Source organism: Ciona robusta, chromosome 2 (assembly GCF_009617815.1).
Source record: "Ciona robusta chromosome 2, ASM961781v2".
Lineage (NCBI taxonomy): Eukaryota > Metazoa > Chordata > Ascidiacea > Phlebobranchia > Cionidae > Ciona > Ciona robusta.
The window spans coordinates 1,402,276-1,419,460 of record NC_143236.1 but is presented as its reverse complement, the minus strand read 5'-3'; the positions used below and the strand labels follow the sequence as shown (position 1 = coordinate 1,419,460).

The 17,185-nt window shown below is 35.4% G+C and overlaps 2 protein-coding genes across 2 annotated transcripts; one reads left to right on the top strand and one right to left on the bottom strand.

The window, feature by feature from the left end:
• The first annotated feature begins 169 nt into the window (after nt 1–169).
• LOC149739603 (sorting nexin-5-like) lies at nt 170–3,350 on the top strand. The gene is made up of 9 exons (XM_089873443.1): nt 170–310; nt 543–647; nt 708–806; nt 882–1,088; nt 1,324–1,513; nt 1,572–1,653; nt 1,790–2,006; nt 2,496–2,630; nt 2,762–3,350. Exons 1-9 carry the CDS (start codon nt 308–310, stop codon nt 2,825–2,827), a joined length of 1,104 nt encoding a protein of 367 aa, XP_089729569.1. The 5' UTR covers nt 170–307; the 3' UTR covers nt 2,828–3,350.
• Nucleotides 3,351–5,538: 2,188 nt separating this feature from the next.
• Nucleotides 5,539–16,551, bottom strand: LOC149739602 (exostosin-like 3). The gene is made up of 19 exons (XM_089873442.1): nt 16,327–16,551; nt 15,971–16,114; nt 15,698–15,794; nt 15,312–15,410; nt 14,928–15,037; nt 14,769–14,851; nt 14,365–14,505; nt 13,663–13,902; nt 13,004–13,098; nt 12,492–12,567; nt 11,814–11,952; nt 11,276–11,513; nt 10,756–10,943; nt 10,187–10,425; nt 9,517–9,698; nt 8,692–8,894; nt 8,031–8,175; nt 6,743–6,871; nt 5,539–6,395 (listed from the first exon to the last, which is right to left on the bottom strand). Exons 1-19 carry the CDS (start codon nt 16,419–16,421, stop codon nt 6,186–6,188), a joined length of 2,853 nt encoding a protein of 950 aa, XP_089729568.1. The 5' UTR covers nt 16,422–16,551; the 3' UTR covers nt 5,539–6,185.
• Nucleotides 16,552–17,185: the final 634 nt, after the last annotated feature.

Genomic DNA, 17,185 nt, shown 5'->3' with positions numbered 1-17,185 from the left:
GATCTAACGATTATCCTTTAAGGGGGGTACGTATTAAAACAACTTCGTCTCTTAAGAAAATGGTGACTAATAAAAAAACACTATTAATTCGTGCTTATTCATTAGAACTGTGCTTTCTTGTTAAAAATCGAGATTATATATAGGTACAAATATATGACGTCAGTTTGTCATTGGATAACTGAATGCAGAGTGTTTCGGTTCTAAAGGTCTCTTGTAATATTGGAAAATAAAAGCAAGGTGTACATTGTGATAACAGCATTTGAACAATACTAACTTAAGCGCAAAGAAATATAAAGTCACGACTGCAATGGTAGGTAGTTACTTACATGGTTGTCAAGCATTGGGCTGTTATGTTCTTTGTTCGTAATACACCCATTCCAGTGGCTACCAAACATAGGTTGTTATAACCAGGTTATATACACAAAATCGATATGTGGAGTTACTGTTAATGCATTTTTCTATTGGTGTTGTATGTTACTTAACATTTATGAGATATTAAATAAACGCCTATGAGTTATCAACAAACTTGCATTTTAACTCAGACTGAAAATGGAGTTGCCAAACAGTTCCAGCCTCAATTTACAGTAAAGGTTATCAGTGCTGCCAAGAATGGGGAAGTTGTGGAGTTCTTTGTTGAATCCACAAAGGTATAAAGTCATAATGGTAAGGCATGCGTTGGAAAGGTAATAACATTGTTTTTATTGTAGAATGGAGAAGAGCGAGCTAATGTAGTAATACGAGTTCATGAGGATTTTGTTTGGCTTCTACACTGCTTACAAACTATGGAAAATGTTGCAAGTGTGATTGTAAGTAACATGAAAATTTAACATTGAAAGCAATTTTCAATGTTCAAGTCCAAAAATGTTTTTACATTTAACCAGTTTCCGCCATTACCTGAACGACCGATAACCAGCCTACAAGCTGCAGAGAAAAAGACTAAGAAGCAAGTTGGTTCAAAAACTAGTGTTCTAGTGGGAGATGATTATGAGATTAATTGCAGATCTTATGAAAAATTTCTAAATCTTTTGACCAACCACCCACGCCTGGGTAATTCAGCAGTTCTTCAGAAATTTGTTCGTGAAAAAGAGGTATATATAGTAATAATGTCTAACTATCTGATGTATGTAAATTTTTACTCTCACATGGCTGGAAAACAGCAGTCGTTATACCACAAGTGTTTTGTTTCATACACTGCAAGCCAGCTTACGAGTTCCCCCCATTAGTAATGTTCATGTTTTAAAATACTGTTCCTCAATAATTGTAGTTGAACTGTTTAGTTTGTATGACAATCATTCAGAAATTTAATATTCAACCAACTTAAAGGCACCAGCACGAGTTAAGGTGCGACGTGGAATTTTTGGAGTTCTCACTAAGGTAGTGGATGACATAAAAGTTTCAAACTATAAAGACAGTGATGAGAGCTTCCAGCAAACCAGAGTAAGCAATACAGAGAACATCAAGAACATGAAGCAGGCAGCACATGCGTTTCAGAAGATTGTGGATACTCAGTACAGTAAATCAATCTTGTTTTCACTTGGTCAATTTTGTGTTTTATTGAATGCTTTTATTAGGAATAACGAACGCCTATGCTGAAATCTACTCCGTTTTGCAACAGATGTCAACAGATTGTGCAGCCCCTGTTTTTTCTACCACGTGAGTTTTATTTATTACTATGCTATGTTATGTCTAACTTATATGCTATCATATATGCTTCATAAGAGGATTTATACATCACAGCAGTGTGATAAAGTAAAAACAAGCCAAGAAACAAACTACTCAACTTTTTCAGGTTGCTTACACCTCTAAATGAAGCTGTACAACACGCCATTGAGTTACATAACGTCAACGCCACAAACAGCCAGCGAACACTTGGTTCAACGCTTCATCTGTACGCTGGATATTCTCAATCTCAACATGATATGCTACAGAAGCGAGTTCATAAAGCTATTGAACTTGACAACTCCAAGAAAATCTATGAAAAAGCAAAACCTCCTAAAAAAGTACAGGTTAGCAAAGTAAAATACATTATTTTAACTGTTTTACCTTGGTCCGTACTCTTGACAACCATTAGTTATCCTTATAATAAGGAGCTGGTAGTTATGTAATATTAAACATAACTTCATGTGCTGCTTCTGATTCATCGTTTATACTATAGTTCATAACTTCATATCCACAAAAAATTTTTTGTTGGTAAATGTAACTTGCTTTATCCTTGTGTGGCCAGAAAACACAAGAGTTATGTTCATACACCTCCGTGCCACCTCCTGGGTTATGTATGTAACTTTAGGGGGAATTTTACTTTATTTTATGTATGGCTGATAATTTGGACAACCCATTAGTGACCACTGGGTTGAAGCAATTGCTGTAAATTGTCTTGCCAAAAGACACATATGATCACAATAATAGCACCGACGAGTCTTGAACCCATTACCTCTGGGTTAGTGCAGACGTGCTAACCACTTTGACACATGATTAATGAGACAAACATAAATCAGGCGGAAGAAGCAATGAAGAAACTGGCAACTGAGTTGGAAGTAATGACATCACTGGCTAAACCAGAACTTGAGCGTTACAACAGACAGCGTGTGTTGGCAATGCAAACTGGTCTAACTCTTCTTGCAGATTCAGAGGTTAGTTCATGTGGTGCTGTATCTTCGACCTTTCCAAATTTTAATTGAGGGGGTTCAGAGTTTTGAAATGGTAAAATAAAATATATACACTACATTTTTTACATAAGACCATATCTTTACCATTACCACAGATTAAAAATTCTCGTGATGCAGTAGCTGTCTTCACCAAATCTTGCTCGCGTGTTCAGCAAATCTGACAGCATTATATTCCTATATGCCCTGCTACTTCAGTTTCATCTGTATTCTATTAATTTTACTATTTTCAGTTCATTTAATATATACCAAATTACACCGCACTTTTCCCAGCTAACTATTATTGTGCATGTAGTTGTAATAACTCAAATATGACTTCATAACTGACAATCAGTGACCTGTATATGCAATTGTAACCCAATGTAAAATGCATCCATGTTTTAGCCTTCATTACATATATAAATAAAGTATTACACCAAATGCTCTGATTTCAACCTCATAATTACACACCATATGTTATGTTTACACTGATTCATAATTCTGACAACTCAGATTTTTCAAAGTGATAAATTTGCGTGCAGTTTAATTTCATACACCTGAACTTCGTATATATTTTACCAGCGGAACGAATGATTGTTTTTCGTTTAATTTTAATAAATAATAACACCTCGCTGCTTGATCTGACAACGTGCAATATATCACGATCCATCTGTGCCTATCGTTTGAAATAAACCGCATACCACTATGTATGTTTTCTTGTATTTTGTGGATAACTGCATTTTTCACTATATTAGAAGCACATGCCATGAATTAAAACGTTAGATTGCTTTGAGTTTGCTGCGACCACGAGTGCGCCAAATGCAACTTTACTTTGTGGGTGAATGAAATTGTCAAAATTACCCAGTGGATTACCGTATTTAGCTATGTGTGGTCGACATATATAGGTTTCGAAGTTCGACGAAGCTACGATTGTTGAGGCGTAAAGATTCACAACTTGCGTGCATGGTCACAGCTGTGACTCCCAGGGGAGCACGTTCGCAAAGTGAACGACGCTACTAAGCAAATATACATAAGAACAGGCATATTGTTTTCGATGGTGATAAAGATTATATTACAAACAGCCGCGAAACACAAATACAAGCCGAAGCATTAGTTATACTGTACAAAGTACGAGGATGGGCACATGAAACAACACGCCAAAGTACTGAGAAACTTTATAAACGGATTCTTTGAATTATTTTCTTTGCTACGAGAAACGGTGGTAAAGTCTTTGTTTTCGATATTCTCCGAAGAGGTTGATTCTTTTACTTTTATATTTTCTTTGTCTTTCGTCGCTTCCACTTCATCGTCACTGGATACACAAACTTCCACTTGGTCAAACTCAACACTCTGTTTTTCAGGGACGCTCTCATGAACAACGCACTCAAACGTATCGTCCGTTACTAAGTCAATAACTTCGCTTTCAGGAGATGATACATCGGCAACTGGATTTACGTCATGTACGTCTTCTTCCTCTCTAATGTCTTTTATAAGAACCTGATCTCCATGTTTATCCACACCATGAAAACTGTGCCCTGCAGTTTCCTCCTTGTAGGCATGGTCGCTGTAAAAACTGATAAACTGCTCTAACGATGGACGTTTTCGCCTCGGTCGTGGTCTAGGACTAAAACCGGGTTCCTGATGTGCACCATCTTCCTCATCCCCATGAAGAGCATCCTCTTCCAACAGTTTTCTCATCTTTGGAGAAATCCGGCGGCGTGGACTCCTGATGTTCTGTCTAAACTTAGGAATGAAATTAGCCTTCCACAATTCCTCATCCGCATCTTTATTTTCTTGTACTTTGTCAATGCAGCTCGTAAGGTTCTCAAGTTCAACCCCATAGTTCACCATTTCCACCGCAGAGTTATTCGCTACATCTTCATCAATAACGTCATTCCCCGCATCATCCACCACATCTTCAATAGAGATCACATTACTAGACAACGTGTCGTTTTCTTCATCACTTTCACGACCCGTTGCCCCCTCACTTAAGTCCATCGGCTCCTGAGCGCAATCCTCCGTGATAACATTATCCAGGTATCTGAAGCATTCCTCCTCGGTCGTCGGTGTAACGTCCAAGCTGTCCGAAAGCATCAAATCATCATTGTTGTTGCTAAAAGATTCCTCTATGGTGTAATTATAAAACACTTCATTATCATAATCTTTTTCACCGTTGTCATCTAAAGGGTCACGGAAACGGACTTGTTTTTTCTTTCTTCTTCTTCTTCCACAAACTGCATCATTGTTTAAAGTATATTCGTCGTCGGTAGGTTTTTGTAAGCAGTCGTTGTCGTCAGTGGAGTACTTGGCGATTGCGTCTTCGAAACATTTTAACAAGTTGTCGTCAGAAACACTTTCCGGGGTGATAGTGACGTCAGAGTCGTCTTCGCTTTCTCCCGACCCAGATGAGTTCGAACCATCGCCTTCTGATAACGAAACATCAATGCACCAAGGTGAACCCTGATCTTGAACATCATCATGGACGATTACTTCGTTATAACAATCGTCAGCATCACTATCGTGTTCACCTAACGACTGATAAGTATCGTGTTCAAAAAAAAGATTTTCGTCTCCGTCTTGATCAGACTGATTTTGCACAATATTCATTCCTAAATCTGTCTCGTCATATTTAAGTATTTTCCTCGGCGGTCTTATGTTTTCATCAGATGAAGACCTGCGAGGTCTTTTGGGGGAATCGATGTCCATCTTTTTGCTAAAACTGCTGTTCAACAGCGGTATTCTACGTACTGAATTATATTTTCTTGTTGCTGTCTCTGCTGCGCATCGCTTAATACAGGAAACGCTAAACACAAATTTTACATCGTTTCAAACGCATTTCCGCTGGCGTTTGTACAATGCTTTACGGTTGCCGAGCGTCGTAATGCATACGCGTCAATAAAATGTAGAAACATTTTAATGCAAGAAAGCAATATATATCGTATACAGAGAATGCACAAATACATTTTCGTGCTAATACTAATACTTACATACGAGGAAGAACGCGATACTAATGGGAACAACCAGTTTGCTACAAAGTTGCATCATATTTTGAGTATTGGTAAAAATACTGGATGTAGCCTATAGCACTCGGTAAAAGGAAAAGCACTTCTCTTTGAAACGTAGAACCTCTGTGGCGCTCACGAAACGTAACATAGCGCGTGACGTTACTGCTACATTGATTAGGTTATACGAGATATAAAAAAAACAATGATTTGATGATTGGGACATTTGAAACTAAAAGGAAATTTTACAGAAGAAAATAGGAAAATAAAATGTTTCACTAATTCTGTGTGTGTTCAGTTTTTCGATTTGGGAAAAATAAGATGAGTGCAAACAATATGTTAGTTATACGCGAAGAAAGATTTGCGAGGTGTATATGACACAGTGGCATGTATATAGTGGGGGAAAGATGGCAAAGCTTCGTCAGGGGATAATAGTATATACTATAGATGTTGGTTTTTGACAATTGCACTGCCCCAGTCACAAAGGCAGCATTTAACTTCTCATTATATAAATACAAAAAGAATGGCAGAACTATTTTGGTTATATGAACTTAAAGCACTTTTGCTTATCGTGCGGCAGTCTAGTTTTAAAGAGAATAGAATCAACTCGAAACTGCGTGTACACCAGCGGCATGTAGCCAAAGATTTTAACAAACTGGTTGATACAACGATGCCGTTCATCAAAGTGTTCTTGTGACTGTGAGAGCGCTACTGGACAACCTGGACACCGAAAAGTCCACCGTGATGTCACCTAGGATTTGATTGGAGTTAATGTGATTTACACCAGAAAGTATCAAACACATGCAACGGAATAAACACAATTGACTTACAGTTTCACAGATTCAAAATATTGCGATCCATAATTCAGAGATTGGTTGCTTTTTATCCATATAGTTGTTATTATTTTTTTTAATATTTATTTGTCCATGCATATAATTTTATTTGTCCATACAATGAAACAACTAATTAAAGCAGCTCTGGGCATTCCAGTGCACTTTGTTTCAGAGTTTGAATTTCAAATTAGAAGTCCAAATACATTTTGTCCATTTTTAATACAGAGGGTGTTATTTGTATTTTATTGATTATGAAAAAAGCTACCTTTACTGGAGGTTTTCTCGTGATGTGAGAAACAAGGAAGTTCATGGCGATATCCTCACAGTTCATATATTCATCCACGATTGCACGAACTGCAGCCGGCATCCAGTTTGTGTACAAGTACATGTAATACTAAGATTTGGTGTTTTTATTATTTATTAAGGTTATGACACTTGTTCACGTTTTCTTTGTATTATTAGGTTCAATTTCCGTGGACACCAAAGCTGACTTATCACATCCAACACAACTTACATGCACAAACGCTGAAGTTTTTTGTAAATTTTACTTCTACCATAAAGTTTAAGTTTAAAAAATATTAAATATAAGTTCGTTATTAAAAACATTTATACAATCTTCTACCATGCCAGCTAATTACATTTTGATGAAGAATATTCATATTTATACTTAGTATTATTTATTAAAGTTAATAATTTTTAAAATTTTTAAAATGTTTTGATGAAAATATAATGTAAAAGCTTAAAATAATCTTTGTAAGTTTATGTTCAAGATTAGTTGCTATAATACTCAGTGAGATTGGGGCTTTAAATTTTTTTGTCATGTTTAGTATCCGTTCATGCATTCTTTGAAAATATTAAAACTTTTTTAAATTTCAATTTCTTTTTATTGTATTTCCGTAACAGGAGAATGTCCAAACTTAATTTGGTGGCACCAGTAAGAAGTCTTGAAAATGGTTGTTAAAACCCCGTGTTTGGTGTGTGGGCATTAGTGCTGGACAACATTGGTCAATGAAAAATTATGGAGTTTGATGATGATTTAATTTTTAGGCCAAAAAGGTTTGATGAAATTTCCCAACATAACTAGTTCCTACATAAAGCCTTTCACAAATGATAATTAACCAGTTATGTATGTTTATCTTAAACCTTTTTTTTATTATTTTTTTATTCTTTATGGTTGAGGTCCTTCTCAAGAACCTGGGATTTAGGCCATATTTGGCCCATTACCCCAACACCTGGAAAGCCCATTTAAGACCTTTTTGCGACCGATGCCATGACACCGCGTTGCAGTCAAACGCGTAATATTGGCACCATTTTTTATTCTTGTGTGCCTACGAGTTACCATACTTTTTAACTTTGTGTATGATTTTTATTTGATATGGCTTATAATTTGGACAACCTATTAGTGACCGCTGGGTTGGAGCAGTGTTTGTTAAGTGTCTAGGGATACATACACCGATCAGTTTTAGTACCGCTGCCGAGCATCGAACCATGGACACTTTTGTTTCGATGCAGGCGCCTAAACCACTAAACCACGGCGCGATCTCAAACCTTACTTTATGGAAGAAAGCAGCTCCCGTGAGAACCATGGATAGTTCGCATGTGTGGTTGGAGTTGTAAGCCCAGCCTCCACTCCTTGGATCCCATGCGTGAAAACGACCGGGAAAACCAACTACTCGATCACGAGACTCTCTCCAAACTCTGGTGGAAATTATGAGAATAAAGTAAAGAGTTATAACAGCCCGTAAAAATATGGTATTGTTACAGAATAGTTAGTTAACGCTGTTCATTTCGTTCTAAAGCTTTGTATTAATGTGAAATAAGGATATCGGAAAGAACACCATAAAACATGTTCCACATGGTTATTTTAAAGGGCCTAAATGTGATCTAAAGGTACCACCAAAGTTTTAAAAACTGAAACCACCTCTAAAAATTGCCTGAAAAACGAACTGGTGCACTGAAGTAACTTATTCAGTGCAACAAGGACAATGCTTAAGAAAAGAAAAAATGTTTATGACCAAAGAAAAGTGTGTTTTATTACTACATTGAACAACTCCTATACAAATTTTTCAATTTAAGGTAGTAATAGTATGCCCCATTAAACTATGCATTCTGGATTAAAGCAGGTCGAAAAAAATTAAACAATAATATAATAGTTGGTGTGAGTGACTTGAATCTATACAAATCAATCTTCCAATAAATTCTCATCCTCCTCACCTGAATCCAAATAATATTTCGTCATGCCGAAGATGAGCGTCGTCATCAATGGAGAGGACCGCCTCTGTTTCTACCTCCGACCATGGAACAAATCGATTGTTAAGCGAGTTTTTCTCTGGATGAACGACCACGACCGATGCCCCGATGTCGGGCCAATGAAGTTCTGGCCCCGGGGGTTCAGGGGAATTCCAAACTACCACAATCTAACAAGGGGGTGTAGATGGTAAATTATTTTGCGAAACGAAAGTGTACAATAATAAAGATTGTATAAAAACAACATAAATTTGCGAATTTGCAAATGTTTTGATTACTAGTCCGGCGCCGTGGCGTAGTGGTTAGCGCGCCTGCCTGTAACCATTAGGTAATGGGTTCAAGGCTCGTCGCTGCTACCATTGTGGGCGTATGTGTGGGCAAGACACTTAACGACAATTGCTCCAACCCAGTGGTCACTAATGGGTTGTCCAAATTATCAGCCATACATAAAAAAAATGAAAAAATTCCCAAAAAAATAATCACCCACAAAGTAACATACATGGTAACTCGTAAGCTGGCACGAGGTGTTAAACCCGTGTGATAACGACTGTCGTTTTCCGGCCACGCGAGGATAAAGTAAGTTACATTCAAACTAGGCAATAACAGCAAGCTGTCTTATACCTAACTAGATTTTGTTTTTTTTTAAACCTAGGTATCACATAACATTTTGTAACTGTAGTAGTTGACACAACCAAATCATATTGCAAACTACTTTTTGTTACTACTTACTACTACAGTATAAACTTCAAATAACAAAACATAACAGTTGCAGCAGTTAGAGCATAATCTTACTTTGTTTAAATGCGGCAACCCTATCAACCTTTCCACTGCTTGTAGTAAAACCTCTTCTCGTTTGTAAGTCAACATTACAATGGTGAATTGTTCCCATTGTGAGTTGCCACCTAATGATTCCTGATATACCTTACCTGTACCACCTTCCCCACCACCAATGGGACGAAATCCATTGCTGGAACCTGGATGTGATTTTATTATAAACATTGGGTTGACTAAACGCTGATGTGAATAAATAAATGTAACTTTTTTATCCTTGCGTTGCCTGAAAACGACATTCGTTAAACAGGGGTGTTTTGTTTCATACACCTCTTGCCAGCTTGTGAGTTACCAAGAAGTTACTTTGTAAGCGATAATTTTTGGAGGATTTTTTAATTTTAATTTTTTTATGTGGCTGATAATTTAGACTACCAAGTAGTGCCAGTGACCCTTGGATTGGACATTGGAGGAATGTGATATCAAAACTGTTACGTTTCTATATAAACCAAGACACAATATTTAACAATGGTTAGTGAAATTGATTAGAACTTAAATAAAACACACAACAAGAGCTAAAGTTTGACACAACACATTTTTTATTCTACAGTAAAATGTCAACCACATACAAGCTTCGGCCCCAAAAAATGTACTTTTTAATTTAGGACAGTAATAAAGAAATGCCATAATTCACCTATAAACTGTGCGTCGGTTGGTAAAAGTCGATCATTGGGAGTGAATGGATAGAGATGGAAGGGTCCAGGTATTTTGTTCCACATCTCATGCGTATCAAGCGTAACAGACGTGTAGTTTCGTGTAAATCTTGGTGAACTGGTTGCTTCCTCAACAGGAGGCATACCGAACTCAGTTTCAGCGTCACCGGGCGATACTTCATGGTTTTCAACCGGGTAACTTGAGTGAGGCACCACATCACTGGTGAAAAGAAATCCTTAGTATTAGTTTTTCGAAATTTCTCTTCGTTTAACTGGGCGTAGAGTAAGAAGAAAACTTGCAGTTTTATAATTAGTAAAATACAGGTCCCTTTAATTAGTGCATGTCCACTATGTCCACAGCATTTACTATGTTCGCTATGTTCACAATATTCACTACATAATGAACATAGCGGATATGCACTAATTAAAGGGACCGGCAAAATACTGTGATCTAAATGTAATAAAATACTGTGATCAAAAAATAAGGCCTCTAAACTGCTATATCAAGCAATTTATCTACAAAGCATCTCCAATTCCGCACATTTCCTACCTCATAACATCTGCAACAGGTATTGGTGGAATCTGCAGTCGAGTCCTAACAACAGCCAGCAGTGATTCAACAACTTGTGCTTGACTTGAGAAGTAAGTTTCATACAAAAATCGTCCTTGCCTTCGGAGGGAGATGACTTCCGGATGTGGGATGTTAGAGAGAAGAAATGGAAGCTCTGTAACTCGTGCCTAGGGGATAAGATTGTGAGCAATTTAATACGGAAAATCAAAAAAATGACCAAGTTTTTAAATCTTTCTATTTTCTTAATTAAAGATTATAATATTTAAAAAAATAATGTTTAAGATAGTTGTTTACAGCTTAAATGTAAACACTTTTCCATATAATTATGTAAATAAACACAAAACAGAGATTCATTATGTTTGCCTATTGTATATGTAATTAAATTGGCATGTTTCAATTCATGATGAACTGAACCAAACATTGTTTTATAACTCTATAATTTATGTTCAACTAAGTTACATTTGATTAAACAATCCTTGGTTCGGTCTACATCTCTTACCTGTGGTAAGATTATTGCAGCTTTCTCCCAAGATATAAACTCATGGAGTGGCATGAGGACATGAGTCCCGAGGATGACGGGGATTGCTCCAGACTGAAGAGCTTCTGAGAGCCTCGTCATAAAGATGGATGTTGAAAGAAGAACAGAGTGATCTTCCGCAGGGAGGAGGAGGACAAACGTGGATCGAGATAGGACAGAAAGACGATCACTTGTCGTGCCACAGAGAGACCATTCCGAACTTTAAGAAAGAAATAATTTAAATATTTTAATGTTTTTCTTGTGAATTTTGGTTAAACAATAGCATTCGTAAATCACAGATAAAAAATGAGATATTTCAGTCTGCAATAGGGTTATAAACGTTTCAAAAGTTTAATATGAACATGGTAAGATTTTTACAAATATTATGGTCATTTCTTTAACTTTAATAAACCAAACATTAAACAAAAGTTAAAATAATATAATTGTATACATTTATTTTTGTACATATGACAGCTATATTACATAAAGACAAATAAAACTAAAAAAGGTAACAACCCACCTATAACCAGGAGTGACGAATCTTTCTTCTGAACATTGAGTTTGAAGGAAAAAAGTTCCATGAATTTTTGATTCTGTCATTAAATTGATATTCTCCATCAACAGTGCGTGGAATTCACTGTCAGTTCTTGGAGGTAAGCCTGTGGAAAGTTGATATTATGTGTCAAGAATGTGGTGGTTTAAATGCTTTGGCATTGCCAAGAACAAAACTAAACTACTATGGACTTGTATATTTATTTATATATATATATAGTTCTATATGAATAGGAGACTGAAGATGCCAATTTTAGGAAATATATATATATATATATTTTATTTTACAATTGGTTGGACTTGGTTTTTGTCTGTTACGCTTTCGTAGATCAAATCCTTAGTATAAGTTTGTATGTATATTTTATATACCCCATAGTTCTATTTGAAAAAGAGACTGACATTGTAATTTATGCGGAATATATATATATATATATTTTTTTTATTATACAATATGTTGGAGCACCAGATCCTTACTATAGGCTTGTTTCATTATAACATAAACACACAATTTCTGTAACAAAACACAAGCATGTTATGGTAATGATATAATTAGGGTTAAACACCTTTATCTCACTGTGTACATTGGCAGTTGAAATATATGTATTAAAAGTTATGATTATGTATACATAGCATGAACAGCACATACCATCATCAGCTTCTTGATTGTAATCTGTTGCCCACTGACCTTGGAAGGATAAAGTATATTCTCTCATAGCTGGAATCTGAGAATATATTAATATTATGGTTCACAGGTTGCAGATTATAAAATGCACAAATCTTGAATTCATACTTCTAGTATCTCTAACTTTACTACACATAGTGGTTTTTTATTTTGTGGTCAGCCCCAACTTTGTTAGTTTTTACTTTTCTGCACATTATGCAGACCTGCTATTAAAAGAGAAAGTGCTACCACATTACAGCACCTAGACACATTTTTAAAGATTAGTTGCTGCACCAAAAATTATCAATAATAAATTTTACATGCGAGTGATACGAGGAGAAAAGAATGTGACATAATTACAAATAACATTTTTTATAAAATACCTGCTGACTTCCTACTAAAACAAATTGGGGAGAAGAGAATGAACATCCACTTTTTGTTATACATATATATTTGACATGAGATAAGAATAAAGATTAACAATGTACATTACTAACCATGTGTGGTAAAACATCTTCTAACTTTTGATCATAATTTGTAAAATCTTTGTTCTCAAAATCTGACTCTGCATCACGTGGTAGAGGAGGAATGGCTGAAAGAGTAAAATTACAATTTTTAAACATAATGACTGAATTTCTATTCTACTCTATGCTTTCTGGGTGATGTCCTTATCAAGGATTTAGAAACAACGCCCGTTAGGTGTCTTGTCCAACAGTCCAGGGGCCTAAACCACTGTGCCACAGCATGGGACATGTTTGAATACCAGGTTTTATTAAAATTTGTCGATAAGGTTTTGTTAAATTGGCATTACAACAGAAAACAGCATTAAGAGCTGAAGAGAATAAAACAATTTGATTTCCTACTTTTTTCCTGTATCACCACCTTAAAGTTGTTATATTACTTAGGAATTCTTTCCTGAGTTTTCCTATACGTTTGTCATTTAGGACATCCATGCATTCTTATTAACCAAAGTAAATTACAAATTAAATGTGTTTGTCTTGTTCAGTTTGAAATTGGGAAGGTGTCTGGTTGAACGAACAGAAGCACTAAGTAAAGTTGCACTTTTAAAAAGGTTCAGGGGGTTTTAGAAATGTGACTGATAATGCAATATTTTTTACAAAGTTAATTAAGACCCATTCTTGATAAGGATACTGACTTGTTCTAACAGATGGAAGGAAGGGAACCACAACATCAAAGCTTGGTCGGAACTGGTTCCGTTCAAAGTTGGTTTGTGCCACAATTGCCCGACCAGTATTTGCACCAAGCAGTGGGTTTTGGATGGTTGAATGGTGCGAGAAATACACGAGGAGATGGTTTCTACCATCACCACGCCAGTATGCCAGGGATCTGAACCAGTTGGAGATTGAATCAGTTGAAATCCCCGGTTTAGCGTTTGCTGGTGAAAAATATGATTTAAAATGCTACAGATCTCATTTTTTATCAAAGTAGAAACATAAGTTTATGATCTAGATCAGCGGTTCCCAAACTTAGGTCCACGGACCAACTGGGGTTCCTACAGCAGTTTCAGATGGTCGGCAATGAAGCAATGATTGTGATTCAAAACCAACCCAAACATTGATGAGTTAATTGCAGCAAAACAAGTGCACCCATCCCATTAAACAGCTAACTGTATTTGATAGTTTTTGCCTTTTCTTTCATTAGTGTGGTTTTTACATTTTTCCTATAGCATTCTTTGATTTTATAGGGCTGTGAAATCAAAACAATTGCAAAGGGTGCACCAGGCGAAATTTTAAGGAAAGTTTGGGAACCGCTGTTCTAGATTAAACCCCAAAATGCTACGAAATTTTGGGGTTACGACTTCTTTTTATCAAAGTAGAAACATAAATTAACGTCTCACCACCAGCAATTGTTTCAACCTCACCAAGCACAGCGATATACAAGCAAGCAGTGTTTGGGTCATTTGTGAGATAGTGACTCGCAGAGAATGCAACTCTTGTTGATTCTTTGACAAACGAAGTTACGTCGAATGGAGAATTTCCTAAATTAAACAGAGCTTATGCAAGCAGTAAATTATGAAATGGCAACTTAAAGGAACTTGCAAACAACACACTATGATGGATGATATACCATTTTTATAAACTATATATTCATGCAAAACTACCAAACTACTGCTAGGAAAGCAGTCGGTAAAATGCAAGAAGCAAATTATAACAAAGCGAAATGAATGTAAACTTTTATATCTTTTTACGTTAAATAATAAAAGGTTTAGGTTGAAGAGGTAAATAGATGTAAGCAAATCACCTGTATTTTCTGAATAAACATAAACTGGGAATTGGGAAGTAAGTGAGCACCTTGAATAATCGAAACAGTTGTGCATTTGGCATCTGCAGTATGAAGCATTAACACTCACACTTATTATATATAGATTACATTTCAATTATTTTTTAAAAATTATCATACTTATAATGCATCGTAGGAGGTGTAAGAACAATATTAGATTCTTCCGATGCCAGCAGACGAGCTGGTGCAGCCATCTTTGGCTTCTCAACTTCTTTTTGCTCAGTTTTTAACTGAATATACAAATTAATTTTACAAAAGACAGTGAAATCATGTGTCATTTTGTTTAAAATCAACTCATGCCAAATGTTTTTACAAAGTAAGAAACCACTATATATATAAACATATATGAAAAGTTAAAGGAGCATGCGAACAAAAAAAAAACTTGTGTAGAGAGGATGCTGAAATAATAAAATTGTGCCACATAGTTTAGGAAACTCTTGTCTAATATTTCACTTATGTTCATAGATCTAGTGTAGTGTGTATACTTGGTATTTTCCTGTGTACCTGTATAATTCTTCTTTTTAACAATTCCACTTCAGCTTCAGCTTTTTTAACAGTTTGTTCAAACGACATCTGTCTTTCTTGTTGCAATAAAATTTCATCCTTAACAAGATAAACTGGTTATAAATAAATTGGGCAACATTTGAATCGGTTTAAGGGATTGTGTTTATTATTTTAAAATTGAGTTCAACCTGAGCAGATCTGGTGGTTACGCACCAGGCAATTGGGTAGTTGCAAAATTAACACTGTTTCAAAAGGGAGATGTTTTATTGAAATCTAACCCTGGAATGCCAAATTAACTAAAGTATGCCAAATTAACTTATTTCAAATGTATTGAACTAAAAATTAATTTCAGTTAGTGAGAAAACAGTTGAAAAAACCAAATCAACCTGCATTCGATTTCTTTTACTTTCCAAATTTCTCAACTCATTTGAAATTGAACGTTTGATTCTTTTTAATTCATCAATGTGTTTTAAATCTCGCAGCCTAGAAATAAAATAAGTTAAAACAATATGTTTGTTATTTATAGCAAGTTGCAGCAGTCATATATGCCTATGATAAGCCTTGAACTCATTACCCTTTGGTTCGAGGCAGACGCACCAACCAACTGTGCTACGGCGATTATTTTAAAAGAAATAAACACAAGCAAAATGTTTTTAAACCTGTACGCAGTGTCAGGTGATGAATCCGTCTTCGAATAAAGTTGACCAAGTTGTGAATTAAGGTGGCTTGTAATGAAGTGAAACAGTAGTAATATTAAGATGAAAATAAACGCAAGTCTTGAAGGTTTTGCGCTGACAAGAAACCTGAAAATTGAGAGGTAATTTATTTAAGCATATAATTAGACGACATATGAAACTACCATAATAATTAGTAATTACACACTTTGGTTTCACAAATAATAAAAAACTAACATTTTATTTTTTAACAAATAGTTACACACACACACACATATATATATATATATATATATATATATAATTGATTTTATTTTATAGATGAAGCTATCTGCTCTTACCTTTTAAATTCTCGTCCGACATTTGAACATGATGTTGAAATATTTGCGCCAGCTATTTTCATCCAGCTAAGGTCTTTGTTGTGGTTTAAAACCATAGTAGATGGTAAAGTTTACAGATTTAATTCAAACTATCTGATTAAAAAGTATTGCACGAACACGCATCATAATCCTGAGACTCCTGACATTAGTATGACAGAACCACCCTTTGTTTAAGGCAATTAAATCGGTTAAAAAATTAAAACCAATAATTTAACGTAGATACTAAAACACCAAACACGTAAGCTTGGGCATGATTTTTTTGTATATATGTTACAATATGTAACTCTCAGGCATATTCTGTTGAATACATTTAACTCTCAGGCATAATTTATTGTATATTTGACTCTTGGGCACAATTTAAACTTCCTTTCGATTCTCGATCACAATATTCATTGGGCACGTGAGTACATTAGATCCTTTTCATAAAATAGTTGTTGAGCACGTTAGTAGTCCTAAAGATTTATTGAGCACGTTAGTGGTCATATAGATCTTTTTCGTCGAACAGTTGTTCTTGTTGTTGTTTTTTGGACGACTTTTTTCCACACTTACCTCAATTTTTAATTCTAGCATTTATTCTTTAATCTCTTGATTGAAATCAAATAATAATATATATTTAGAATTTTTAGCCTAAATTTTCAGAATTGAAACCACATAATCAAATGATCAAATGCGCCAAATTCAAAATGCACCTTAAACTTTAATTAAATGATTGTACTCTATAAAGTATTTTGAACTAAGCATAGTTTTATAAACCATATTGCATAAGATCGCCTAATTAGCGAGTAATTAACGATTACATTTCTATTTGTTTAAAGCGCTG

Excerpts from the sequence above, each read along its gene's own strand:
- LOC149739603 (XM_089873443.1), top strand. Across the intron at positions 1,514-1,571 it reads GATTGTGGATACTCAGTACA|GAATAACGAACGCCTATGCT; the intron begins GTAAATCAATCT and ends TGCTTTTATTAG. Across the intron at positions 2,007-2,495 it reads AACCTCCTAAAAAAGTACAG|GCGGAAGAAGCAATGAAGAA; the intron begins GTTAGCAAAGTA and ends AACATAAATCAG.
- LOC149739602 (XM_089873442.1), bottom strand. The coding sequence starts at position 16,421 with ATGGTTTTAAACCACAACAAAGACCTTAGCTGGATGAAAATAGCTGGC. Across the intron at positions 16,115-16,326 it reads GTCGGACGAGAATTTAAAAG|GTTTCTTGTCAGCGCAAAAC; the intron begins GTAAGAGCAGAT and ends CTCAATTTTCAG. Across the intron at positions 13,903-14,364 it reads GGTTGAAACAATTGCTGGTG|CAAACGCTAAACCGGGGATT; the intron begins GTGAGACGTTAA and ends ATTTTTCACCAG.